General features: G+C 60.0%; 1 protein-coding gene across 1 annotated transcript in view; it reads right to left on the reverse strand.

Annotated features, from left to right (window-relative positions):
* Positions 1-404: 404 nt before the first annotated feature.
* The window catches only part of FOXK1 (forkhead box K1), a 32,773-nt gene continuing 6,239 nt past the window's right edge, over positions 405-26,938 (reverse strand). Inside the window, exons 2-9 of the mRNA XM_090288674.1 lie at positions 13,653-13,838; positions 5,128-5,284; positions 4,196-4,342; positions 3,526-3,719; positions 2,802-2,968; positions 2,441-2,725; positions 1,470-1,694; positions 405-928 (exon numbers count right to left, since the gene is read on the reverse strand). Coding sequence (XP_090144800.1) covers positions 654-928; positions 1,470-1,694; positions 2,441-2,725; positions 2,802-2,968; positions 3,526-3,719; positions 4,196-4,342; positions 5,128-5,284; positions 13,653-13,838 — 1,636 coding nt within the window. The 3' untranslated portion in view covers positions 405-653. The remainder of the gene's footprint in view (positions 929-1,469; positions 1,695-2,440; positions 2,726-2,801; positions 2,969-3,525; positions 3,720-4,195; positions 4,343-5,127; positions 5,285-13,652; positions 13,839-26,938) is intronic.

Raw genomic sequence — 26,938 nt, forward strand, 5'->3', positions numbered from 1 at the left:
GGCCAGCAAGGCCCACAGGCCCCAGGGCCGCCCACTCCAGACGGAAGCCTCAGCGGCCGACGACCCCTCTGTGTGTCTCAGATGCAGGATGGAGCCCGATGCCACGCTGCAACCAAACCAGAACTACTTGGGGTCCAAAGCCAAACCGACCCCCCCCCTCCCCCATTAATGCCGATCTGATACTTTCTGGGTCACTATTTTAGAAGCAGACGCCACGAACGATCAGAAATCCAGCCATGCTTGCCCCTCTTGCGCTGGTTCTGATCTACAGAGACGGAACGGAGCGCCCTGTCCTGCCCCCCAGGAGGCCTCTGTCTGTGCGGTCCCAGGCGCAGGCTGCTCACGGCCCGGCGGGCGGGGGGACGCGACGGCGCCCAGGCAGAAGGAAAACAAAGAAGCCCCAGAACCATACAATCAGCTGTCTGAACGTGTTTTTGTGTTTTTGTTTCGGCCACAGCAGGGGCGGGAGGCAGACGGTGGACGGCAGGCGGACGAGGGCAGGAGCAGGCGGATGGGCCGTCCCGTCCGAGTGGCACTGTGCTTCGGTAGCCTGGGGCTTCCTCGTCACGGTCCCACGCGGCAGAGATGTCGGCCGTCATGGTCCAGTCCACAGCGCCTGTGGCGAGCGTCCCACTGTACCTCCACCGGTGACATCACTCCCCGGTCCCGGGCCCCTGCGGGCCGGCCGCTGTGATCACCCCGGCTTGCGCGGTCACAGTCCCACTGGGCTCTTCCAGCCGGGGCCTTTTGACTTCGGGCTCCCCAGTGGAGGAGGCAGAGGTGGTGGCGGTGGTGGTGGCGGTGGAGGTGACAGTGGCGGTGGCAGTGGCTGCTGGCTCCTCGGGCCCCACCTCGCACACCCGGGTGACCACCACCGGTGTGGACGAACTCGCCTGGGCCGCAAGGAGCTGCAGAGGGCTTGTGAGGGCTGGCAGGGGAGGAAGGAGGCTTGTGTTGGGAACTGGCCGGGGCCACCACCCCTGGCTCTGAGCACGGGCCCCAGTCGCTCCAGGAGCCCACTCCCTCGCAGCCCTGGCGCCTCCGGCAAAGCCACCACGGCCCTGGGGTGCCAGCCCCTCCAGCCCCACCTCCGCCTCCCTCCCCCTGGCTGGGCTCCTGTGGGCGGTCCCTCCCTGGGCTGCTCTGGCGGCCCCTCTCGCCCTTGCATCTCTGGGGGGCCTAACCTGCGCAGGTCACGAACAAACGCCGCCCGGCCTGGACCATCCAGCTGAACGCCGAGCCCTGCCCGCCCGCCAGCCCCAGTGCGCGCCACGTGTGGTCTGACGTGCCCCTTGGACTCGTGGGTCCAGCCTGCCAGCTGTGAGCTCTGTGACGAGGGACTTTGCTCCCAGTGCCACCCCAGGGCCCAGCTGCGCTGACCGGCTGGCTGGGTTCACTGGGAAACGCTGCAGGGACTACGGGTCGAACCCCAAGCTGCAGACGAGCGTGTGGGAGTCACGGGGTCTCACCGTAAGTGCTGCCAGCTAGACTGTTCGTGGGGACAGCGTGCTTTCCATTCTGGGTGACGGCGCGGACGGGAAGGTGGTGCTGCCCGATGCTCACTGGGGTCGCGGGCTGCAGGATGGTGACCGTGTGTCCGGGGACCCCTGGGGCCATCTGGCCGGCCACTGTCTGTATGACCCGGCCGGCTGCTGGGATGGTGGCAAACGCAATGGTGGGCTTCTCCTCTGCACCTGCGGGAGGGGTGAGCGTCAGCGCCCCGCGCGGCCTCGGCAGGAAGGCCGCTGGCGGGGACGGGGAGCTGTGGCCGTCCAGCCCTGGCACGGGAAGAAGACCCCCCGCGAAGGGTTCAGATGAAGGGCTGAGTGCCGTAACTTTATCCAGCCCCGACGGGATTTGAGAGAGAAAATGTGTCCACTTCAGTGAAACGATGTGCATCTGGAGCCACACTGCTTTCACCCAAACGCGCCTGTCACTTGATGGCATCGGAAGTGACGCCGAGATCTGCCAGCAGTGGCGGGGGAGGCGGGGGCGCTGCTTCCGCACGGGGTCCTGCCTCGGCCTGTTGCCGCGGTGGCTGCGCCGTCGGGATTTACCCCATTAACTGCCTGACGACCAGGTTTCTGGTTTAGGGCTTTAAAATGGTTTTTCACTTTAAATGACTTCTAAGGACTTCTCACTGAGGGACTGAGGGGGCTCATGCTCTGGACCCCAGTTCTATGGAGCTCCGGCCGAAGTCAGCGTGACCTCGGGGCTCTGAGCGCCTGACTGCTGTTCATGAGGAGAAATGCATTTCGGAGGGTGACCAGTGTCAACTTCAAAGGACAAACTCCCCCAAAACAAGCAGCTGGGCTGAGGCCGAGAGCCATCGGCTCTGGAGACAGCCTGGGCCCCGAAACCTGGGCTCACAACCCCTGACACCCAGGCTGACAGCTCTGCCTTCCGGTGGCCCAGCCGGGTGACCACGTGGCTACCTTACCTCTTGCCTCACTGCCCAGGTCCAACACAGCTGTGCCCGCTGCTTCGTGGGCACCCCCTGCCGATGCCTGGCTGGCGAGGATGTACCCATTGGCGGAGCTGGCGGAAGAGGTGACCACCCTGAGCATGGTGACGGGGGGCGCCTGCTGCACGACATGGATCGCGTGGCCGGAGGGCTGCTGTGCCGTCACTATGGACGCCGGCATGTAGGCCATGGGCTTGGCCACTAAACTAGGAGGCCGGGGCGGCACGGCCATGATGACGGGCTGGGCGCTGACGGGAGAGCCTGCGCGGAGAAGGGCACACAGTAAGCGGGCACCCTGGCCACCCCCCAGCAGACAGAGGGACAAAACCGCTCTTACCGGGTGCGCTCTGGGAATACCGATACTCTGGAACAGAAGCTAACTTTGACCCAAAGTCCGGGTCGTGTGGGATGGGGGAGCCCTCCCGAGACAGGCACTCTGGAGTCTGCAGGCCGCTGGAGCGAGGGGACATCAGCCCAGGGTGGGTGGGTGAGGCTGGAGCACTCCTGAATACGGGGGAGAAGGGACCACGGCAGTGAGTACGCAGGATGAGGTGTGGAAGGCTACCTAATGGCGCACGAGACACGTGCGGCCTGGGCCCAGCTCCCCGATGTCTCGCTGTCCTACAGGGGCTCCCAGCACCAACGCTGCTGCGGTGACACCCTGACCCCGACAATCCTAACAGCAGCCCAGCAAGGACAGCTTAGCCCTGGGAGGACACGCATGGTGTGGCTACAGACAAAGCCACGGTTCCGAGCGTTTTCTCCCTGAAGGGACCAGCTGTTGCCTGGGGAAGCGGCTGCATCTTCGTGTAACAACATAGGCTTTCGTGGGACGAGCACAAACTTCCCACCACGACAGCCTGCAGCAAAGACACCCAACGCACCCTCCACGGAGTAACCGCCATTGGGACGCGGGCGCTGTTCCCGGCGCCCCCACCCTCCGCCCAAAAGCCGTTCCCACACAGCTCGGCCCCCAGGAACGGCCACGTCGCAGGGGCAGCCACAGATTGCGTACCCAAAATACGAGTGTGGACGTGGCCCCCTGGGGAAGCTGGGCTCACCTGGACGACAGAGGCCCGAAGGGGGTGCGGAAGCAGGAGACGCCCCGCTGCCTCCGTTTCCGGAAGGCCTGCTCCACGAGCTTGGCTTCGGAGGCGGGGTCTATGCGCCAGAAGGACCCCTTCCCGGGCTCCTCCTGGGAACGGGGCACTTTGATAAAATAGCGGTTGAGGGAGAGGTTGTGCCGAATGGAATTCTGCGGGGAAGCAGAGAGGGTCTCCGGTCATCAGCGAGTCAGAGGACGGCCCTGGCCCGTCCCTCGCCGGAACAGCACGGATGCGCGCGGGGTGGCGGGAGGCCGCGGGCCGGCCAGGCTAACAGTCTTACGGGCAGCGCCGGGGCGCAGGAAGCTCAGGCCGGCATCGCCCCCCTTCTTTATACAGGGAGAGCGAGGCAGAGAGAGGCCGCGGCCGAGGGGTGCGCCCCGGTCAAAGCCTGCACGAGTCCGCTGGCAGACGGAGGTGCAGCCACAGGGACCGGAGGAGGTGGGGCCAGCTGCTCGCACCCAGTGAGGACAAAGGTCTTACGTACGATGCGCAAAGCAGCGCGCCCCCAGTCTGCACGTGGGCGACCGAGAGCCACGTGATCACCGCGCAGAGCACGTCACGGGGCGGGGCGCACGCTCGGCGGGTCCCGACGACGCGCCCCCGCGGAAGCCGCCGCGGGGCTCACCTGCCAGCCCTTGTCGGCGGTCCTGTAGTAGGGGTAATGCTTGGTGATGTGGGCGTAGATCCCGCTTAGTGTCAGCTGCCGGTCCGGGGCCGAGGAGACCGCCTGCACGATCAGCTGGGCGTAGGAGTACGGCGGCTTCGACTCGTCCTGCGGGAGGCGGGCAGCACATGGAGCTCGGCCCGCGCCCCGCCCGCCCGCGCGCCCCTCCCAGCGGGGCCGACGTCCAGTGCGGACAGGAGAGCAAGAGCGCGTGGGCCGAAGCCGGGCCGGCAGTGCGCCTGCTGAACCCGGGAAGAGCCGCGGCTGCCTCGGAGACGGAAAGCGAGGGTCCCACCGAGACGTATTCGGAAACCCCTCGCCTCCTCTAACATCCACTTTAGAGCTCACCACACGGTTCCACTCCTGTGTGGTGTCTACTGAACAGAGGAACGGGGAGGAAAGAGACTCACGGAGCACGACTGAAAGGCGTCCGAGGGGTGGGGGCGGGGCCGAGTGAAGAAGGTGGGGAGATTAGGCAAAAATAGGAAAATAAACCGAAGTTAGATTTCTCACTGCGCAGGGGCTCAGGGCCCCGACCGACCCCCGTGTCGCTCAAGGGTCAACTGTACACACAACGAGTGCACTGGATTGTACGTAAGTTATAACTTTAAAAGTCAATCATAATAAACTTCACTGAAATACATTTTTAGAAAGTTATCAGCTGGGAATGAACGAGAGACAAGGTTGTGGGCAAAACCTGCCACTCCTCTCAAAGGCTGTAATGAAAACTCCGACACCGTCTGGGCAGCTGCAGCCGAGACGAGGAGGGGGGACGGCCGGGAAGCAGCACAGGCCGCGGGGCGCAAATGCCGTCAGCACGGGAGCCCCGCGCGCACTGGAGCCCCACCCCGTGCCCGGCAACCGCGCGGCCCCTGGGCCGGGAGGGCTGAGACCTTGGGGCTGTCCCCTCCGGACGTGTCTGCCTGCTGCTCCGAGGCGGCCTTCGCGGCGAACTCTGCGGCCAGCTGCAGGTCCGAGGTCACGTTCTGGACGAACCGGTAGCCGGAGGACCCGGCTCCGCGTGGACTGGCCGGACAGGAGTTGGGGACACTGCAGAGAGAAAGGACACGTCCTAAGTCACAATGCGGAGGGGGAGGACCTGGTGTGGGAGACAGGACCTCCGTGGATGACACGGGGGACAGAGGCTGACGACACCCTCCTGTCCTCTACATTGCCATGGCATCGCACTGGCCCTTGATAAGGGCCGACCAGTCCCCGCCCACGACCGAGGGGTAGCCCAGCGCCCGCGGGCCTGACAGGCAGGGGGCTCGGCAGCAGGGCCGGCTGCGGTCCTGTGCCCGCTTGTCCACACGGGGGCACCCTCAGCAAAGGTCGGAACCGCCGCCCGATGAAAACCTGGGGGGCGGGGAGGGAGCAGCTGGGGGGGGGGCCCCCAGACACCGTGTCCCCGCGCTCTCCTGGGCTGCAGAGATCACTCGAGGCTGAAACGCCTCCGGCTCGGCCTCCGAGGCCGCTTCCCCGACGCCCAAGCCTCCGTGGGCACCAGGCCTGCAGGCCCGTTTCCTCTCAGTACACGGTGGACTGCTCACCAAACCACATCAAAGTACTGACTCTAAAATTAGTTCTGTTACAAAATATTCAGAGAAAACCAACAGAAGCACTAGACGGGGGTGACAAACCCAGGGAAAAAGTGCCCGGCCAGGAGCTGCCCAGACCCCCGCGGTCACTTGCCTGCGCGGAGCCACGTCCCCCCGCCCCCCGCCCCCCGCTGGCGGGAGGAACCTCCACGGCAGCCCCTCCCCGACACAGAGCCGTCTGCACATGTCTGTCCTTCCCCTGGTGCCCAAATAACAAGACACCTCCCTCCACACCCCCGCAGCGGCAGCTCAAATGGGACCCCTGTCCCCGTCCTGCACCCCGGCACACCAGAGCCTTCCGCGTGCCGGGGCCCAGTGGGTCGCCTGTGCCTCCCTCTGCGGGGTGGGCCGCGGCCCCTCGGGCGGGCGTGGGCTACTGAGGGAGGACAGCGAACAACAGCATGAACCCTGTGACCGAGAACGACTTGGCGGTGGGTGGGAACGAAAAATTCAGCCATGGTCCGGACGCCTCTCCGGTAAGGAACCCGCTGTGTAAGCCGAAGAGTTTTAAGGACCCTTATTTGAGAGTTCCCGTTCTCTCCTCCTCTGGAGTCCCAAACATGGCAGAGGGGTACGTGCCGTGGGGGCAGAAGCGTCCAGCACCCGCAATGGTCTGGCTTGTCAGGTGGGCAGCAGTAAAACCAGCCTTTCCTGAGTTTACTGCTGAACCAAACACACAGAATGCAGGTTTCTGAAGCAAGGCGGGCGGGAGACGAGGGAGGGGCAGGCGGGACAGGACAGGCGGGGCAGGAGGGACGGGGCAGGAGGGGCAGGAGGGACGGGGCAGGCGGGGCAGGAGGCTGCATGGCCACAGTCAGGCTTTGGCAGAGCGCCCACCTGGGAACCAAATGCCACCAGGAAGGACACGAGGCTGCGGTCCGTGGACACGCAGCCTGGGGCGGGGCTCTCCCTGAAGATTCTCTGTGAGGCCCTGCCGACCACTCAACCTGCTCCAGCCAAGCAGTCAGTGCCCGTCCGGGCCTGAACGCCAGGCCTTCCTCTGGAACACGTGGTTGAGGACCGTCCCCCAGAAACACACCACCTCCTGGAGGTGGACTCATGTCCACCCAGGTGGCCTGTGGGTCTTAGCCTGGCGTGGGCAGCAGGGCCCCAGGCGGGGAGAAGACACAGCGGCTCCCGGCTCAGGCCCGTGGGTTTGCCGCCCGTCAGCAGGGGTCCTCCCCACAGCAGGACGGCACAGGCCTCGGGGCTGGCTCCTCTGAGGACAGAGGCAGGGCGGCTGCCGACACAGCCTCCGTGGCGAAGCTCCGGCGGGCACCGGGCACGCGGGGCCGCCCCGGGGAAGGGCCTCTGCACACATGCCGCCCCGCCTCAGAGCAGCCTGCCTCTCAATAGCCCCATTCAGCGTCCCTGTGGGCCGGCCCCGCGGGGCCGAGTCCGGTTCCCGCTGCCCTGACCCCACACCTTCAGGTCAGGGGAAGGAGGCAGGACCGTGCTGCGTGGGCTGAGCGTCCGGGGCTGCCCGTGCTCACTTCAGAGCAGGCCTTGGGCTTGGAGGGGCTGTCTCCGGCTGCACGCAGCAGCACGCAGAAAATCTTGGCGTGTAAACACATACATGTGTCCCTTGAGGGGATGTGAGTGCAAATATGTGGGCCCTCCTGGGATGCCAGGTTTGGGCAAAGAACCGCTCAGCTCAGGAGGCTCCCTAAGTGCCCAGGCGTGTGGCAAGTCTGAATTCGGGGTGCGGTAAAGCAGCACCGGGTGTCATGTGACTCAGACACCCTCCCTGACTTCAGGTTCAGGTGGACGTGAAGGGGAACACGACATTAAACTGGCAGTCGCTGACCCCCCTTCTATGGAAACCGACCTGAAGTCGATCTGTTTGAGGTCACGAGTGGCAACTCCTGGAGGTTGGCCTGTCCTGCCAGCAGCTGCTCTGGATGTGGGCCACTGTCTTGCCAGGACAAACCCACGCTGGCCCTGTGACAGCCCAGACCTAGAGCGTGACTTCTGTGACCATCCAAGACCCACCTGGCAATGTTTGTCCACTATGTTTACAACACAGCAGTCCCTCTCTATATCGCGGTTCACTTACCGCGGCCTCACTGTATTGCAAGATTTTAAAAAATATTATATTTAATTATTAACGCGGGTTTTTCGCTCTATTGCGGGATTTTGTGGCACTGTATACATTATGTTGTCAAAGTGACGTAGGCTTCAGAGTGTAGAGTATGTTTAAGAACATAAGTAGTGTTTATAAAAGTGTGGGAAAGGTTAATAAGGGACTGGGAATGGTTTGTAAGTGTGTGGGAAGGGTTTATAAAGCCTTAAGTTTTATATAAATACTAAAATAAATGTAAGGTTTCTACTTCGCGGGTTTTCACCTCTCGCGGGGGGTCTGGAACGTAACACCCGCAGTCAGTGAGGGAAAACTGTATTGGAAAAAGTAACAGCGGACGGGGTGACAATGGCCCCTTGTAAGCCACTGCCGAGGTGCCAGGCGCTGCAGACACACGGGAGCCGGCTCGTCCAGGGGACATCGCGTCCGCAGGGTCAGGGCTCAGAGCGCTCACTTTGTAACAGCAGCACTCGAAGCCAGAACACAGTGTAAATTACAAGGGCAATTTCCCACCTTGAACGCTCTGCACAGTAAAACCACCTGTCTGGTGTGAAGGGAGAGTAATAATTTCCACGCATGGAATATGTACATTTTTCACTTACCTCTCTGGTCCTGTCTCCCAGGAAATAACTGGGGGTGTTCTCCAATAAAACAAAGGGGGAGAGGGGGGAGGAAAACTCTGGAGTCAGGGAGGAGGGAATTCCCGGGGCCCGCGGTGCCCACACCGGGGTCAGGGCGACGGGGTGGCCTGGACTCCAGAGGAAGGTCTTTCAGTGACAGTGCGGCTGACGGGCATTCACTCGGGCAGGGGTGGGGTGGGCCAGCCCTAGGGACATGCACATCTCACCAGGCACAAAGCGGTCACACAACTCTGGGGAGCACAAGCCAGTGCACCAGCCAGGAAAAGGCTGGTAGACACTGGGACTGCTGCAAGGTCACACAGAGGCATCGCGACAGTAGCCAAACCGACAGCCACGCAGAGGAATGGCAACAGTAACCAAACCTGCTCAGTCACACCAAGAAATCACAACAGTAACCAGGCCAACAGTTAGCGCGCCAGCCGCTTCGCTGAGGAAAGTGCCGTGCCAATGACGCCCCTGAAGTTCCGCAGTGGAAGTCACGCTAGAACACACGGAACCCTGAGAAAGCAGGAGAGGTGCGCACGCGTGACGCAGAGGGGAGAGGCTGGAGCGGCTGCGGGGACCGGCGGGGCACGGCCAGGGGGCTGCTGTTCTATGGTCAGAATCCTGGAGAAGTCACCTGGATTCTGACTCCTTGTGCACAAATTACTCTGATAAAATCAAAACAGACCTTTTAAAACCAGGACTGAAATCAGTCGGTATGCGCTGTCCCCATGGCCCCGGCCACCAGCGCTCAGCTGCCCCGCGCCTTGGTCTCCTGCCCTGTGAGGCGGGGTCCCCGTGGAGACGAGAGGGTGTGCTGTGCGTCCAGCCCCAGCCTGACGTTGGGGCAATTTCCACTTTATTACTGATCTTAATCCCGTGTGGCTCCTGACCCAAAAGAGCACATTTTTAACAAAAGAACCAAATACGGGAGTTCTAGAGCCTTGGTGTAAAACGCCCAGACATTTCTGAGGGGCAATTTCAGACGACTGACGGGCTGTGGTTGTGCATGAAAGACGAGGACCAGGGTGTGGCCCGCATGGCCCTCGGCAGGGCCCGCATACGGGACATCCACAGGATGGGCCGCTATGCGGCCGCTGACGTGCAGCGGCAGGGAAGGGCGCCAGAGCACGGAGGACACGTGGAGCCGCGGGGGTCGGGCACCGCACAGGTCCTCCAGGCAGGGGTGGCAGGAAAGGACCCTGCTGCTGAGCTCCAGGCACCACCGGCGGACTCGGCGGGGAACGCTGCCCGTTCCGACCCGGCTGAAGTTTGTATGATGCACACACAGTATCTGCGATGCTGCAGCCGGGACCAAACCCAGCGCGCACTCTGTGGTGTGGGCCCACCCTCATGCAGAGCTGGGGGGCGCCTCCGAGATCCCGAGGGGCAGCCCGGGAGGGGCTCTCTGGGCAGCCCTGTGCCCACACAGGCCCGGAGCTGTGCCCAGAACCAGGAACCCGCCCCAGCAGCACCGCAGCAGACGGGAACTTATAAGGCTCCACGCAGCTTCCTTCCAACGGTTCAGAGCCGAGTAACGCACTGGCAGGCTCCGGGCAGGAGGGACAATGTCAAGGACGTGGCAGATGGGGAAAGGGACCAGGTAGGCAGGTGTGGGTGGGGCTGGGCGCGGAGGTCCACAGGTGCATGGGAGGAGAGGAAAAGGGCCCCCAGGGGACCCCCGCTGCGGGGGTGCCCAGACTAGTCGGCAGGGAGGCCTGCTGTGTGAGGGTTCGCCCGAGAGCCACGCTCCTCCGGAGGCCGAGGACGAGGCAGGCTGCGGCCGGCAGGAAGAGTCCGGACAGAGCGCGCCAGGGGAACAAAAGCGCTTCTGCCGCGGCCCTGATAACCTCCGAACTCGCGAGCCAGCTGCCGGCGCGGAGCCGGGGCTGACTTTTCTCGGCCACCAGCGGGGCTGGGTCGAAGGTCATGGTTACAAGTGGCTGAGATACTGGCGTCAGTGGCTTTGTGTTTTATCGGGCGTCCTGCTAACCTCCGCCACGTTTCAGTAAACAGATGACTTTCATTTTTGGTCTCTAAGTTAGAAATACCAAGAAAAGCTTTCTCAGACAGCTTCTAGCGTCCTGCTCTCGTGAGTAAAGCTTAGCTACTCCCTTTCTGAGATGTTCCTTTTCTCTGGTTGAACTGCAACAGTTTTCTTAAAACCAGCTCAGAGGAGCGCTTTGTAGACTGGTCTCTGTCTGCAATACCCATAAAACGATTAACCACTTTCTTCTTCCCTATCAACACCACTTCTTTGCAAAATGAAAAAAAAATAAAGTCAACGAAACACAGCTTAGGACAGCAGAGTCTATTTCAGAGAGTTCATTCATTTTCTGGGTGGAGCACTTCATGGTGAAAAAAGGAAGAAGAAAAAAACCCAACCCAACCACAGAGGCACACACCACGGCCTGGTGACGCAGGGGAAGGCGGACAGGGCGGAAGGCAGCTGGGTCCGGAGGGGCAGAGGGGGCGTTTATCGGGGACACTTCCTACAGGTACAGCCACTCCCAAAACCTTGGCGAAGGCAGAGGCTCAGAGCGAGGTGCAGGCAGGAAGGGCTCCAGGGAGGAGACCCACCCACACAAAGGACTCCGAACTGCAGGGACGGAGCTGGCCAATGGGGCCCGCCGGGCGCAGTCACACCAAATTAGGAGACGGGGAGGAGGGGCCGAGGCCTGCGTTCTTAGAAAGGGACCCGGCTGCTGGGGCGCCGGGCGGCTCCCCCAGGGCCGCTGGGCTTGGGAACCCAGCTCTGGCCGTGCAACTCCGGAAGGGGCACCGCCTGCCTTGGCCTTGGGGAGGGCCCCAGGGAGGGGGAAGGGCAGGCCCGGTTGTTTGTAAATACTCAGGCCCCTCCCTACAGCGAGGAGGGCCTTGGCAAGCAAAACCCCGAGGTTTCCAGCGCACTCAGCGGAATTCCGAGGTGCTAAGATAAGTGGACGTCAGCAGGAACCCTCCTCTGTGACACGTAATTAAAGGCCCCACAGTGAGAAAGCCTGTCCCAAAGTGACTGCCTTCTCCGCAAGTATCTTACCAGTGAAAACAAGAAGCCAGTCCCTCTGGGGTGGAGTGGGGACCAGCAGGACGGGGACAGTGCCGCCCTCTGACCAGCACCCAGAGCTTGGGGTCACACTGTTTTCAGGGTCACAGTTGCGGGGACACCTGCTCGACTCTGCTCGGCAAGGACAGCCCTTCCGGCCTGAGACCCCTGCTCCCCCCTAGCACAGGGCGACTTCACTACCAGAGCTCAGCTTGAGCATCTTAACCAGTCGGTCCCGTTTTTATTTGGAACATGACCGGGAAGTATATTTACTTTGGGACAAGCTTTCCCAGTACAAACCCAAACACTCTTCCCCCTTAAAAAACATCGCTGTGGCTGGACTACAAACGCGCTGTTCACGACCCTGTCCCTGCCTGTGGCGCGTGTCCCGGGACGTGGACAGCAGCCGGCCACGCTCTGTGCCTGTCCCCGTAGCTCCTCTCAGGTGCTGCTGGGTTAAGGGTCAGTGCGAGGTCTCCTCCTCGGCGTCACTGGGGTCTGATTACACATGTCACACGCTTCGAGTGACAGCCCAGTGGCTTCAGCGCCTTTACAGAGCTGTGGGGACACCGCGACTGTCTAATTCCAGGACGTCGTCATCACGCAGAAGGGAAGCCCACGCCCGTCAGCCGGGGCTCCCTGCGGCCCCGCAGCCCCGGCCACCCCTCACCTGCTTTGTCCCTACAGATCTGTCTGTTCTGCACATTTCACACCAACAGTCGTGACGTGGGTCCCCGTGCCTGGCCTCCTCCCCGCAGAAACGATCACAAGGACCGTCCACACGGAGCGCTGCTTTTACGGCCGAACCCCATTCCCCTGTGCGGACGGCCACGTTCCGGGGGCTGCTCGCAGCCGAGAGACACGGAAGCTGTCTCCACTTCGGGGCTCTTACGGGTAACGTGGCCAGGAGCCCCGGGCCCACGCTTTCACACGGGCCGCAGGACCCGCGAGGGGCGGGCGCGCCGTGGGTGAGCCTCTGTGTAACGCTTTGCGGACCTGCCGGGCTGGTCTCCAAAGGGGCTGCACCCTTCCATGACACACCGTTTTTACCACGTGTGTTACACACATGCAGGTAACTGTGAGAGCGTTCCCACAGCACGTGATCACGCTTTACATGAGACTCACGTCAGACGTCTGAGAAAACAGCGAGAACACATGGAAACAGAGGCACAGGTGACGCGCTGTCACCAGGAGTCCCAGCCCCAGGTTCCACATGTGCCCCTTGGGGGGGGGACACAGGGGCCACCGAGGGGGGGCTGCGAGCACAGCTGTGCCCTGAGACCCCTGCAGAGGCCTGGGCCTTCCCCATGGGGCTGGCCCGCCCCGGATGCACCAGACCCGCTGGAGATGCCTGGGGCCCCGGCAGGAACCAGGTGCCATCACTGAGCACACGCGTGGTCACGCGGTGTCAGGGCTGCACACGCGGTAAAGGAAAGAAAGCCAGTTTCGCTTTAAAATGTCCCCAGTGAAGCAATAAACTAGTTTAAAATGCATTCACTCTTGACCCGCGAACACACGCCTTCAGGGTACGAGCAAGGGGAGACGGCGTGGGGCCCTGCGGAGGCAGGACACGGTCGTCAGACGCCAGCGCCCCCACAGCCGCCCCGTGGCTGTCACTGCACAGGCCCCTGGGGGTCCGTCCCGCCGGAGCCGCCCCAGGCAACGGCAGTGTGCCGAGGAAGAGAAGCTTAGGGACCTTCCGTTCTTCAAAATCTCCATTAATTTCTAAAACTTCACAAAGGACCTCCGCAAAGCTCAGCAAATCCTGGTGTACAAATATCACTTTAAAATGCCTTCACTGTCCTAAAAAAGTGCCTGTGCTTGCTTTCAAAGGCCATAACATACGCACTATCTCACTGGCAGTGACGAATGAGGTAGTGACCCCTTGACAGAGAATTCTCAGAGACTTAGTTAAGGAGTCAGGCCCTCTGACGCTCTTCAGACAGTTTCAGGATTTCCACCCACGTGCGATATTCCGGAGACACACCAAACCCCGCACAGGGCCCCGAGCACCTGCATCGCGTTCCCCTCCCGTGAGCTGCTCGGTCCCAGGGCCGGGGCCAGGGCTGCTCACCTGATGGTGCCGGTCGGCGACGGGACAGGGCTGACCAGGCTGCGGAGGTCGGGCTCCGGGATGTGGATCCTCAGCGGGGAGATCTGCGGGTAGAGCGGCCGCAGGGGCGAGGCCGGGGCCTCCTCCTGCTGGAACAGCGCCGTGAACTGGATCTTGATGGCCGTGCTGGGGAAGCGGAAGGTGCACCTGCGGGGAGAGCGCGGGGTGAGGCACAGAGGAGAAGGCGGCCCGCAGGCTGCCGCCCTGGCCCGTGGTGGCCACGCGAACCACGTGCGTGACGCGCGCGGCAGCTCTGGAGCCCGCTGCGCCGGCGCCGTGTTGGCTCCGCTTTCCTTAGGGCCCTGGCTGGCGCTGACGTCAGTTTCCTCTGTGCACGGGGATGGACACGAATGTCCTCAAACACCTGTGCTGTCACCTCCAGCGGGGGCCCAGGCGGAGCCACGCCCTGTCATGCTGCGCGGGCCTCACTGCCCCCCAGAGCACGCTCACGGGAACCCGAGGGCCAGGAGCAGGCTGGCGGGGCCGCGGGGGCGGGAGCCGGAGCGGGGGCCGGCCGACCGGCTCCATGTCAGCGCTGGGCTCGCAGGGAGCCTGGTGTGCTCTAGGGGAGGGGGCCACATGCTGCCGTGTCACGCGTGTGTGTGAGACCCTAAGGGCGCCGCGCTCTGAGGCACCAGCCCCGTCACGCCTTCTGTGTGCCAAGCTGACCAGTTACCAACCACTTGCTCACTGCACGACTCAGCGACAAACAAGAACCTGAGTAACCGCAGGCTGCCCACAGGGGCCAGTGGCACGGTGCACCCGCGGCAACTGCCTAGGAAAGGCTCCCCGTGAAAAGCAGGGGTGGGGCTTAGAAGTAACATACATGGATGCCCACCCTCGGCGCACTTCCAGTCGTTCCGGAAAGGCACTCAGTCACGCCATTTACCAGCTGGGACGCCCATGGGACGCCCGCCCGTGGCCTTCCGCAGCGCAGCGCGCACGCAGCCTCCGCCCGAGCGGCCGGCCCTCTGGCCTCCCATGGGCAGGGCAAACACCCCCTTCCCTTGAATTCCCTCTTGCTCTTAGAAAAATAGTCTTTTTTAAAAGTATATTTTATTGATTATGTGGTTACAGTTGTCCCAAGTTTCCCCCTTTTGCTCCCCTCTGCCCAGTACCCCCCTTCCCTCCAGCAATCCCACCCCCCCTTAGTTCATGTCCATGGGTCGTGCATGTAAGTTCTTTGGCTTCACCCTTTCCTACATTATTCTTAACTTCCCCCTGTATATTTTGTACCAAGCAATTATGCTTCTTAGTCCCCGAACCATTTCTCCATTTCTCCCCCTCCCCCCTCCCAGCTGATAAACCTCCAAATGATCCCCATACCTATGATTCTATTCCTATTCTGGTTTGCTTAGTTGGGTTTTGTTTTTATTTTTCAGATTCAGTTGTTGATAGTTGTGAGTTTATTGTCATTTTAATGTTCATAGTTTTGATCTTCTTTTTCTTAAGTAAGTCCCTTTAACATTTCTTATAATAATGGCTTAGTGATGATGAACTCCTTTAGCTTCACCTTGTCTGGGAAGCACTTCACCTGCCCTTCCATTCCAAATGATAGCTTTGCTGGATAGAGTAATCTTGGTTGTAAGTCCTTGCTTTTCATCACCTTGAATACTGCTTGCCAGGTTCTTCTTGCCTGAAAAGTTTCTTTTGAGAAAGCAGATGATAGTCTCATGGGAACTCCCCTGTAGGTAACTAATTGCTTTTCTTTTGCTGCTTTTAAGATTCTCTCTTTATTTTGAACTTTTGGTATTTTAATGACGATGTGTCTTGGTGTGGTCCTCTTTGGGTCTAGCTTGTTTGGGACTCTCTTTGCTTCCTGGACTTGTATGTCTATTTCCTTCACCAAATTTGGGAAGTTTTCCTTCATTATTTTCTCAAATAGATTTACAATTTCTTGCTCTTCTTCTTCTCCATCAGGCACCCCGATGATGTGAATGTTGGACCTCTTAAGGTTGTCCCAGAGGCTGCTTACACTACCGTCATGTTTTTGGATTCTTTTTTTCCCCCTTTTTGTTCTGATTGGTTGCTTTTTTACTTCTTTGTGTTCCAAATCATAGATTTAAATCTTGACTTCATCCATTCTGCTGTTGTTTCCCTGTAAATTGTCCTTTATTTCAATTAGCGTGTCTTTTGTTTCTGACTGGATCTTTTTTATGCTGCTGAGGTCCTCACTGAGTTCCTTGAGCATCCTTATAACCAGTGTTTTGAACTCTGCATCTGATAAGTGGCTTATTTCCATTTCGTTTAGCTCTTTTTCTGGGGTTTTGATCTGTTCTTTCATATGGACCATGTTTCTTTGCCTTCTCAATTTGACTGCTTCCCCATATTTGTTTCTATGTATAAAATAGAGCTGCTTTGACTCCCTGTCTTGGTACTGTGGCCTAATGTAGTGGGTGTCCTGTAGGGTCCAGTGATACAGCCTCCCCTATCACCCAAGCTGGGTACTTGAGGTGCACCCTTCATGTGGGCTGAGTACACCCTCCTCTTGTAGTTGAGCCTTGGTTGCTGTTGGCAGGTCAATGGGAGGGACTTACCCAGGCCAGTCAGCTGCAAGAACTGGCTATGACCACTGACCTCCACCCTCCGTGGAGGATCAGCTGTGCAGGGGCGGGGTGCTGGTGCTCCATTGTGGTCTGTAGCTGTCCACTGGGCATGAAGGCTCTGGGGTTTCCTGGGTGGTGGAGACCAATGCCAGCCCCCACCTGTGTCTTGCCTGGGGCCATCCTGCCTGAGCTATAAAGCTATCTTAGATGGCTGCTACCTGTGCTGGGCTTGGAGATTCCCAGGTGAAGCCAAGCTGTGAATCTAGGCCGGCTGCTGCTGGTGCTAGGCCTGGGGCTCACTGAGGCCGGCTGTTGCTTGTTTGGGAGGATTTAGGAAGTTGTGCGGCCTGAGCCAAGACCAGTCATTCACATGGGAAAGCAGCCTGGGTGGGCCCATAAGTTGGGTGGGGTGCAGTCTCTATGGATCTCCAGGGTGGCTCAAACAATGTTAGCCAGGTTGACAGTCTCAGATACGGCACCAGCTTGCTGGCTCTGTGGCTCTGTAGGGGGACGGTTCTGAAAAAGGACAGTGGCCCCTGCTCGCCTTCACGCCAGACACCTCAGTCCCTGCCTTATGCCACTGGTGCTGTTCAAGCTGCTCCCCCGGTGCTGGGGCTCAGAGGGAGCGAGTCTGCGCAGGTGAGGCCATGGGTGGGCTCTTTGAGAGGAACTGCTTGGGGCTCCTGCAGTTTCTTCCACTGACTCAGTCCCCGCTGGTTTCTGCAGCCGGAAGTTGTGGGGATGTATCTTCCTGGCCCTGGGACCCTGGGCTGGGACTCCTCCTGAATTTTATCCCCCACACGTGAGAAAGGAACGGCCTGGTCCGTGTTGCTGCCCCTCCGACCCGTCTGGGTGGGTGTGGGGTCTGTAATTCCGTGGTTGTCAGACAGCCATTCACCTCGATTTCTGACGGTTCTGAGTGACAGCGGTTCTGCATTTCAGCTGTGATCTTGAGGAGGCCGTGCGAGGGGGTGGCCGTGTCTGCCGAGGCCGCCGTCTTGCCTGGAAGTTTTCTTTACAATGTAATTGTAAGGAGTTACTTCTCCTGCCTGTTCTTCCTTGGGCATCAAATGACACTGGCCCCCCCTACAGAGTCACGGGGTGCTGAACCCCAGGAGCCCACATGTGCTGCCGTGCGAGGCGGGAGGAGTCGCCGTGCCCACCGTCCCGGTGAGCTGTGGAGGGCACGAGGGCAGCCCCAGGCGGTCCCACACTGGGAGGCGCTGCTACAGGTGGGACTTCACTGCCTGATGTTCAAGCCGAAGGCATAATATGCCATTTGAAATGTTTTAAATCGTGAATTAAAATTTATTGTGGCAAAATCATTTCACCATTTACCACGTTTAAGTTCTGAAACTTCCCGGTTTGGGTGCCCGGCAGACCCCGCGGCGCCTGGCCGCTGCGGCCCCACCGTGCCCCGGCTTTGCAGGAGACGACGGTGTTCTGGGTGAAGGCAGAGCCCTCAGGGCAGGGCGGCAGTGGTGCAGCAGGTCAAGTTTGCGAAAGGCCTCCCTGGCCGCCCCCCCGCCCCCCCAGCGCGGCTGCCTGGAGACGGCCTGGACGCTCTGCGCGCTCAGGCTCTAACTCGCCAGCACACGGTCACTAAGCACTGGTAGGTGCCTGGCCCTCGCAGGCCCCAGGGGCAAAAATAAATGACAGTGCTCCCGGCCGAGGCGGCAAATGAACTCAGCGATGGGCTCACTGCTGCAAAGGAGAAACGGACGTGACGGGGCCGCCGGCGAGGACCACAGGAGCGCGGCACAGCCGGGGCGGGACAGGCTGGGGGGGGCACCCAGGGGGCGGGAGGAGCGCGGGGCATCCAGGGCCGGCATCAATAGGCACCAGAGGATGCAAGGACCTGGGCGCCAGTGTCACCAGCCACCGAGTGCTCCTCTGGTGACTTCTGGGAGTATTTTCCACTGGCCTCCCTTCTAGAAGCTGCATTTGACCACTACCCACACCAAACGCACCGAGTGGGAGAGGCCAGGAGGAGCAGCACCCCCCGGCCCCCCATTCCCCCTGCAGCCGGCACACACGCCCATGGGCTGGGAGGCAGGAGGGTGGGCCACACCTCACTGTCAGCTGACGCTGGCCGCCATGGCTTCACCACAGAAATATTCAGGAGAAAATTCTTCCCCAGATCACACAAAAGTTGAAGTTAATACCATCTGGAGCAAATTCCCATATTTTTATGACACCCTCGTTGTCCTTCTGTCACGTAAAATCCATACTCAACAGGAAAAACTACTGTGGGCAACTCAAGGTCAAGTTCCATTCTGACCTGTCCAGCCTTGCCAGGAGAGCGGGCTTTCCCACCTGCATTTGCTGATCTCCCCCAGTCAGCAGCCACTGATAAAACAAGCCGGCCTGGAGTCAGGAAGTCCGCCAGTTCCCAGGGAGCCTGCGATCATCGCTGGCAACCAGAGAATGTTTACACAGCAACGGGGCATCACTTAGAGACCTCGCTGCCTTCCCGGCTCAAGCCCCAAACAAAACACAGGACAGCCGCATCAGCACCAGGCGGAGTTTGAAAAGGCCTTTATTTGGCTTAAGACGCAGGCCTTCAAAGACCCAGCGCTCAGATGCAGGAAAGCAGGGCCTGGGCGGAGGAAAGGCCCCCGGGCAGCTCCCACTGTCCCCCACTCACCAGGGCTGGGAGGACGTGGGGAAAGGGAGCCTCCGCCCTCCGAGGGGAAACGGGCCCTCCCAACACAGCTCAGCGCCCTGCGGCGCAGCCTTTCCCACGCAAGCAGCCGGGGAGGCAGAGGAAGGAATTCCAGGGGCCGCTCCTCAAACTCCTGAAACCACGGCTCCTACGCGTTCCCAAGTCTGAGTGTATTTTAGTATCAAGGAGAAGAAATTATCCATTTGGGAAAACTGGGTCATAAAACTGCTTAAGGACGCTGAACAATGGCGGAGGCAGAGGGCGGGCTCCAGCGGCCCGGGGCTCTAAAGTGGCCTCATTGTTATGCAGATCGCACGGTCGGTCCCAGGATTTCTCCACAGCCTGCGGCCTATTCATCCCTCCTGACAGTTTTCTCAGAAACAGCAACAAAAAAAACGAGCCAGACCCTCTGCTGCTGGGTCCCCGCCCTCCCCCACAGCCAGCCCAGGGCCCTAAGTTCCCAGCGACCTCTCTCCCCCGAGGGTTTGTGTAGCCTGCCAGCGTGCTGGATAAAACCAGCAAATGCAAACACCCTGCACGCCCATCACAGGGAACGGGGTGAGGGAAACGGTCACCCCCTCCCTGGGCCGGGGCCACCTCCCCCAGCTCCCCGGTCTGCGCCTGGGCCCGCACGGCATCTGCTCCCCATCACGGACTCAGGCAGAAGACGCTCAGGTCCACCTCTCAGCTCTCTGAAGAAACTGCAGCGGAGGTCAATGACGCCGTAAAGCAGCCACGTTATTTCCTGGAGGAAACAGCCTCCTGGAGAGGTTCCTTCCGAGAAGAGCAGCGGGAACTAGCCACGAGGCCCTGAGCGGCAGGAGCCAGGAGCCAGCCTGCCAGGGACAGCGGTTCGTGAGCCCGGCTGCGTCCCGACCCTTCTGCTAAGCTCTCGGCGGCGGGCAGCGCCCAAGCTGAGCCCCCACCTCCTCATCTAAACAGACAGTGGGGAGCGAGGGGATGAGGGGACGAGGCACCCGCAGCTGGGAAGTCCCAGAGGCCCAGTTTCAGCGCCGGCTTCCTCTTTCTTTTTTGGGAGCAGACACAGGAAAGCGCGGGACAGCAACGGTGGTCACCGCTGGGGGACAGGGGCGTTGGCGCTTCTCTGCACACACGCCTGTGTTTCCCACATTTTCTGCGCACGTGGGTTTGGATATATAAAGGCTACACAGATAAATAGCACGAAAGCTAACGTGCGCTTTTTCTTTTGTTTTCTCTTAAAAATGGGCTCCTCTGAAAACAAATGGCACTGAAGAATTTTGACTTTTAAGAAAACTAGAGAGAGCAGACCGACACAAATAAGCTCCCAAATAAGCTTTAGATTTCAAGACTTCTGACTTTCCACTGGAACCCTCCGGGGGAGCCGCCACGTTGCTGCTGCCGCTGCTTTAAAGGCCCGTTGTTTACGGCGGTCCCCCCGTACTCTGGTCACCTGTCCCGGAGCTCAGGGCGAGCGGGGCAGCGTCTGCTCCCACCGGGACCCCCCCAAGTCCCAGCAGGCGCGACAGGTGCCGAGCCAGCGCCCGGCGCCGAAACATTTTTTTCTTGTCAAAACGTGACGAGTAGAGAGGTCTGCCTGTATCTATTTTTAGAGCGAGGGGAAGGGAGGGAGAAAGGAGGGGAGACCATCGAGGGCCTGCCCCTCGCACGCGCCCCAACCTGGGACTGAACCCGGGGATCGAACTGGCGACCTCTTGCTTTGTGGGGTGACGCCCAGCCCACTGAGCTTCACTGGCCAGGGCTCACTCTGTGTAGATAAATTCTCCAAAGAAAAGTTACTGAGTTTTAAATTTTTACCCACTTTTTAAGTTATCTTGTTAAAAACACATCCACCTCTCCTGGCTTCTCAGATGCCAGTGAGGAAAGCGCAATTATGATTCTGAAAAATGTTAGCAGACGAAGGTGAACAGGTGTTACAATAACACCCGATAAACTATTGATCAGAAAACGCAGCACCGGAAGGCAGCACGGAACCCCCAAATGCTGGAACGGCCGTTCAGTCCCTGGGAGGTCAGAGGTCTAGTAGCAGGAAGAGCCCTGAAGAATGAGTGGTCCCAGACACGGCTGAGGGCGTGAGAGGGTCCCGGGACGGGCACACAGGAGGAGGGCAGGTGACAGCAGCAGGCAGCGCAGACGCTGGGCCGACACACGGGGACGGGCGCCCAGCCCTTCTGGGGGAGCCGGCCTGCTGCTGGCTCTTCAGGGAGGCCCGGGTCTGGTCCACGTTCTGAGAACCTGGCCCCACTTCACCTCTGCGCCCGCAAGGCTGGGGTGGGCACTTGGGTCCTGTGTTACTTAGCCAGGAGCTCAGGAAAGGCGGCCGGAGACGAGGCCTGTGCCCCCATGGTGGGGTGGGGGAGCGCGGAGCGGGCAGTGATGTTCCACCAGAGACCCGGACGGGCTTCCTGCTGGCCCGGCGCACGCTGGAGGTCAGCAAGGCCACGGAGGAGCGAGGGAGCCACCGGTCAGAACGGGGGGACGGAGGCTGTGCAGCAGGGAAGGGCCGGGTTCCAGTTACTGTGTCTGACAGCATCACCCAGGAAGTCACTTGGAGAGGTGGGGACCACACACTGGGTAACGAAGGGATGGCTGACACCGTTGGCGTAAGTCTCACACACACACACACAGACGCACACACACACACACGTGTATGCACAGACAATGCGACATATCCCCGGACATCTGTGTGTGTGGGAAGTAGGAGGAAGGACCAGAGGAGGGAGAGAACGGGCGGGGAGGGTGGGGAGGAGACACAGGAGACCATAGGGGCATGTGCAGTGCCACTGTTCCTGTCTGTCTGTCTGTCTGTCTGTCTCTCTTGTAAAGACTTAAAACATACGACAAGATGTAAGCAAGTGCTCATTCTCCGCGGGTACACAAATACGTGTTAAGTTATCCTTTGTGCTTCCCTGCTTCTTTTCAACACCGTGAAACACCCGTGAATTATTTAACCAGTTCCGGGTTTGCTTCTCCAATTCACAACTTCTCCTTTGGAAAATGCCCGCGCCCCAGTGCGCAGCAGTGAGGGCCACCGGGGGGCCGCAGGGGCTCCGAGGCCGGAGGTCAGAGCCCTCTGTCCTGCCCCTGCAGAGGTCACTCAGACCGACTCCGGGTCCGGGACTCTGAGCTCCCAGTCTTCGGAGAGGCGGCCCGGAGAAATGGGAAACGAACCCACTATTCCGCTCTGACGGGACCACCATAAGGGCCGAGGGGGATCCGGATGATGCCCGGCCCGTTCTCCCACCAGCACCACCGTGTGACCCCCATGGCCCCTGGTGTTGAGGGGGCCCATCTGCTCCACTGCAATCAGTTCAAGGCCCCCCCCCAGTGTCCATGCCAGCCACTCAGATCTCACTTCGGATACCAGCTGCCTTGGGGAGCGACCACAGTCCCTCTCCGGCAAGGTCACAATGACAGCAGCACTGACAATGATGGCGTGGCCACATGGTGAAGACACGTGTGCGCCAGCACCGGGGTGAGGCCTGTGACATGCCACCTTTGCTCCATCAATTTCTCATAATCACCCCAGAAGCAGGCCGTGTGCCCACACTGCAGACGAGGGGACAGGAGCCTGAGACTCGGTCACCTGCCCAAGGGCACGGGCTGGGAGGTCAAGCCACCCCTGTCGAAAGCTAAGCTGCCATAACGATGGGTCACTTCCTTTGGCCAGAGGTGTCTGCATCCAGATCTGTCCTGTTTGTTTATTCACTTTTCCAGCAAATTACAGGGCGCCCTCGATGTGCCAAGCATGGTGGCAGGTACGGGGGCTACAGGAGTGACCCTGGAAGGCAGAGTCCTGCCCCCACAGCTCTCGGGTGCAGCAGCCACACACACAACCACCAACCCCACAGAACAACGGGACGGCACTGCCCATGGGACGCCAGCTCCGGAGGCACCGGGAGGTCGCTTCAAGGAAGCGGCTTCCACACAGCAAAGCGTGCTTGCTGGGAATGCCTCGGCTGCGTTTCTGCTCAGGCTGGACACAAGAAGCGTCCGTTCCGACACCTACCCGGTGGCATTTGGGGGTTCCAGGCGGCTCGACAAGACAACAAAAGGACATCAGTCACGCACGAGTGGAAGGGAGACAAAGGCACTTCTATTTGCAGCCGAAGATCAGGACCTAGAAAACTCACGGGCGGACTGAATTAAGAAACTTACGAAAAAACAATGTGACTGGATACAAAATTAGTATTTCATTCCAGGACTGAATCTCAAAAATAACGATTTAATTACAGAGGAAGAACAGCAACTATTTGTTGCAGAAGCCTGACACCCCTGAAGCAAGCCCCCCATGGTGCCTCCCCCGAAGGCACTGGTGTCTAAGTGGTGCCACGAGGCCCCTCCCTCGCGATTCAAAGGTGCTCAACCCAAATCTAACCAGGATTTGGTCAAATGAGGTGAATCTACACGGAGACACACCCGATAAAATAACTGCCCTGCTTTCTTTTAAAAATGTCAAGGTCACTCTAGAAGAAGGGAGGCAGGGAGTTGCTCCCGGGTTAGGAGACAGGAGCCCCGAAGGCCAGGCTGAGTTCTGGGCTGGGCCCTGGGTGGGTGGGAAGGCCACAGGGATGCTGTCGGGACAAGTGACAAAGCAGGGCTGCGGGGGAGATGAGAATTTCGTAGCCACGTGCAATGTCCCGAGTTTAACGACAGCACTATGGACACAGAAACGTGCTTCTGCTTAGGAAACACGCGGTAGCACCGAGGGCCAGGGGCGTGGCAGACAGCGCCCGCCCCCGGGCACCCCACGTGCGGGGAGGACTGGCGCCTGCGTGTGGCGGGAGGCCGGGAATCGACGCACCTGGGCAGGGGAGGTCTGGGAAGTATTTGTCCTAGTCTTCCAATGGGAAGTTAAGGAGTTAAATTAGTATTATAAAGCCCATACCAAAGAATGGAAAAGAAACAGACACACACACACGGAGGCCCCCTTTGCCGTGTGGAAGCCCTGACCCTTCAGAAAACAGGAAAGAAGAAAAGAAGGCCCTAGTCACATTAACCACCCCTCAAACAAGTGCAGAAATCTCCGAGGGCTGAACAGAACTTACTGAAAATACAGGGCTCTAACGGAGAAGACCAGCCAGAGGAAGGTCTGGACTGATCTCAGCAGGACGTGCTGACGTGGGTGAAGTCGGATGGTCTGAGTCGGGGTGTGCACACCGTTTCTGTGAATATTTTAGTTTATGGGCCACACGGTCTGTCTCAGCTAAGCAGCCAGACAGCAGAGAAATGTGGCTGTTCTGATAAAACTTTATTTGTAACAGCAAGAGTCCGGCAGGACTTGGCTCACAGACTGTGGTCACAGACTGTGGTTTGCCGACCAGGTCTAACTGGGGCCGAGCTGGGTTGGTTGTTCCCCACGTTTCCCTTTCCCGGCCCACGGCCCTCTCCTGGGGGGCCCTGCACCCAGTTCTGGTAACTGGCACTCAAGCAGGGTGAGAGCTGCCACCTGCGGGCCTGCCTGTCGACAGTGCCCCCACGGCCCCCTAGAGCGGCTGACGAGGCAGGGGAGGGGGCCCCGGGTGTCCCGGGCCAGCCCAGCCCTGATCCTTGGTGTGGGGGAGGTGTTTTCTGACCGCTCATTGGAAACAGCCATTTTGGAACTTTCCGTGAGCAAGACGTTGGCATTTGTCTAAGAGAACAGCCAGCAGCAGACGGGAGATCGGACACATGAGTAAACCGTTATCCAAGGGATCCACGGTGAGCGTCTCCCGTGCCCGGCACTGTGCTTGTACCAGGCAGTGAGACTGTGTCCTCCCGGAGCTCCCAGCTCCCAGAGGGGACGCACACGACTCAGCAGTCACACCGTACAGGGATCAGCCACGCTGATAAGTGCCCCCGGTAATGAAGAGGCGTCCATGCAGGCAGCAGACAGGGACAGGCAGGCACACGTGACACGCACATATCTGTTTATAAAGGACTGGACACATTGGCAAGGACAGGACGACAACGCTGCTAGCCAGGAGCGGGGCTCACACGCAGCCCACCAATGCCCACTACGTGCAGTACGCCCAGGGCTGCCAAGGCCCACAGAGACTTTTTGAACCGCCCCCCCCCCCACCATCCGCCACAGCAAATCTGGGTCCTCCCTTCGTCCACCACCCACGGGGACCATCCCTCAGGTCCCCGCACTTCCCCCTGGGCTTTAGTCATCAGGTGATGATGGGACGGGGAGCCATGTGTCCTAACTGGTCTGTGTCCTCCCAAGTGGCACAAACCAGAGACACCGGTCAACTGACTCAGCGACAAGAGCCGTCCAGCCAGAGCCGGGCTGCCGGTGCCCCCTGCACACCTGTGACTGCGGACAGCTTTGGCTTTGTTTGTGGGGTCGCCTGAGGCCCCCAGGCCAGACCACACCTGCTTCGCCTCGCGCACCTGGAAGCCAGTTGCAGAAACGGTGCTTGTGCCCGGAGGACAATGGGGCCCACTGAGGCAGCGGCCACACCCAGGAGCCTGGGACTCCACAGACCTGCCACCTCTTCAGGGACAGTGGCACCTGTGGCCATTTACCTTTAAATTAATTTGAAAACTAAACAAAATTCAGTTCTTCAGTCACATTAGCCGCCCATGACTAGTGACAGAGAGAGATCTGATCAGACCACCGGGGAGCAGGGAGAGGCCGTGGGAGAGGTTTGCCGAGGCAGCGGAGAGCAGTCCAGGCCGGGCCGGGCCGAGATGCTGACGCCTCCGGAGCCCGTGGGACTGTGGGCGAGAAGTGCGGAAACACACGCGGGCCCTGGGGGGCTCGGGGCTCCTTCCTGGAGGACGCCCGGGTGGTGGGGCCGCAGCTGCCTGTGTTTCCCAACAGAGGGCATTTCAGGTGGGCAGGCACTCGGGGCGCCGCCTCGGGCCGGGTTGGCCTGGCCGAGGGGGGCAGCCTTACGCTCTGGGTGTGCTAGAGGGGACGAGCCCCGAGGCAGAAGCCTGCCTTTCTTCCGATTGTGCAGCTTCCCTACCTTACATTGTTTTAGTTTATAAACGAAGCCTATAGAAAAAAGATAACTGAGAAGAACAGGGGGATGGGGAGGGGAACTTGGGACTTAAAAAGTTTAGCCTTAGTTGGTAGGCTTAAGTGATACTGAGTGCGGACAGCTGTTCTTCCAAAATCACGAGGCTTTTGAGTGAAGACTTCTTCCCTGTATCACCAAACCTTTGTTTCTGGAATTCTGCCTGGAGGGCGGCCGTGGGCAGCGGGACCCCTCTTGCTATTTGGGAACACCAGCCGTCCCTACTGGGTGGTGCGGACACAGAACACTGTTCCCCTGCAGAAAGTTCTGGCCTCTCCCCGGGGTCCCTGCTGGTGAACCCCAGGTTGAGCAGGCCTGGAAAATCTGTTCTCACCGCAGTTTACAGAGCAAAACCTCATTGCTAAGAAAGCTGAATACTCATGCCGGTGGGGAGCTGAGTCAGGGCGTGAATGTTCCTGGTGTGTATGGAGCCCAGGCAGAGGGAGGTGACATCCTACAGGCATGACGTTTCCTTGGCAGTCATGAGTCACTGTTCCCAGCTTCAGGGACATACCTGCCAAACAGATGGGTCAGCGATGTCCCCAAGGGTGGGGGGAGGAACACAGGCCTCTGCAGATTTCCTATCCACAGCACCTCATGGCCTCCAGCCCGGCCGCTCTGCTGTGAGTTTCATCAGATTTCACTTTAACATTCTTTCCAAATGGGTTCGGAATTATTTTTCACTGACTATTTCCAGCCCTAGCTCCCTGGTAGCCTCTAGGAGGCTCGTTAACTGCATCGGCCAACTGGAGCCAAAGCATTTCCGGAAGGCTCCCTCACGACCGGCCGCCCGGGCACGTGCGGCCCCGAGCCTGAGCCCCACGCGGCTCCCGGGCCCGGGCGCGCCCGCTCCAGCCGCCGTCCTCCCGCAGCCGGCTACGCGACTGGGCGTCTCGGGCTCCCCGCAGCAGGCCCCCCCGCCCAGCTCACTCAGAGACGTGGCTCAAGCCTCCAGCAGGAGGCTGTGTGATGATTCCTGAGCCCTCTAACTGCCCCCAAGCCCGAAATGCCCGTGAGGCAGGGCCTTGT

Source organism: Furipterus horrens, unplaced genomic scaffold (genome assembly GCF_987537825.1).
Source record: "Furipterus horrens unplaced genomic scaffold, mFurHor1.1.pri manual_scaffold_10, whole genome shotgun sequence".
In the NCBI taxonomy this organism is placed as follows: Eukaryota; Metazoa; Chordata; class Mammalia; order Chiroptera; family Furipteridae; genus Furipterus; species Furipterus horrens.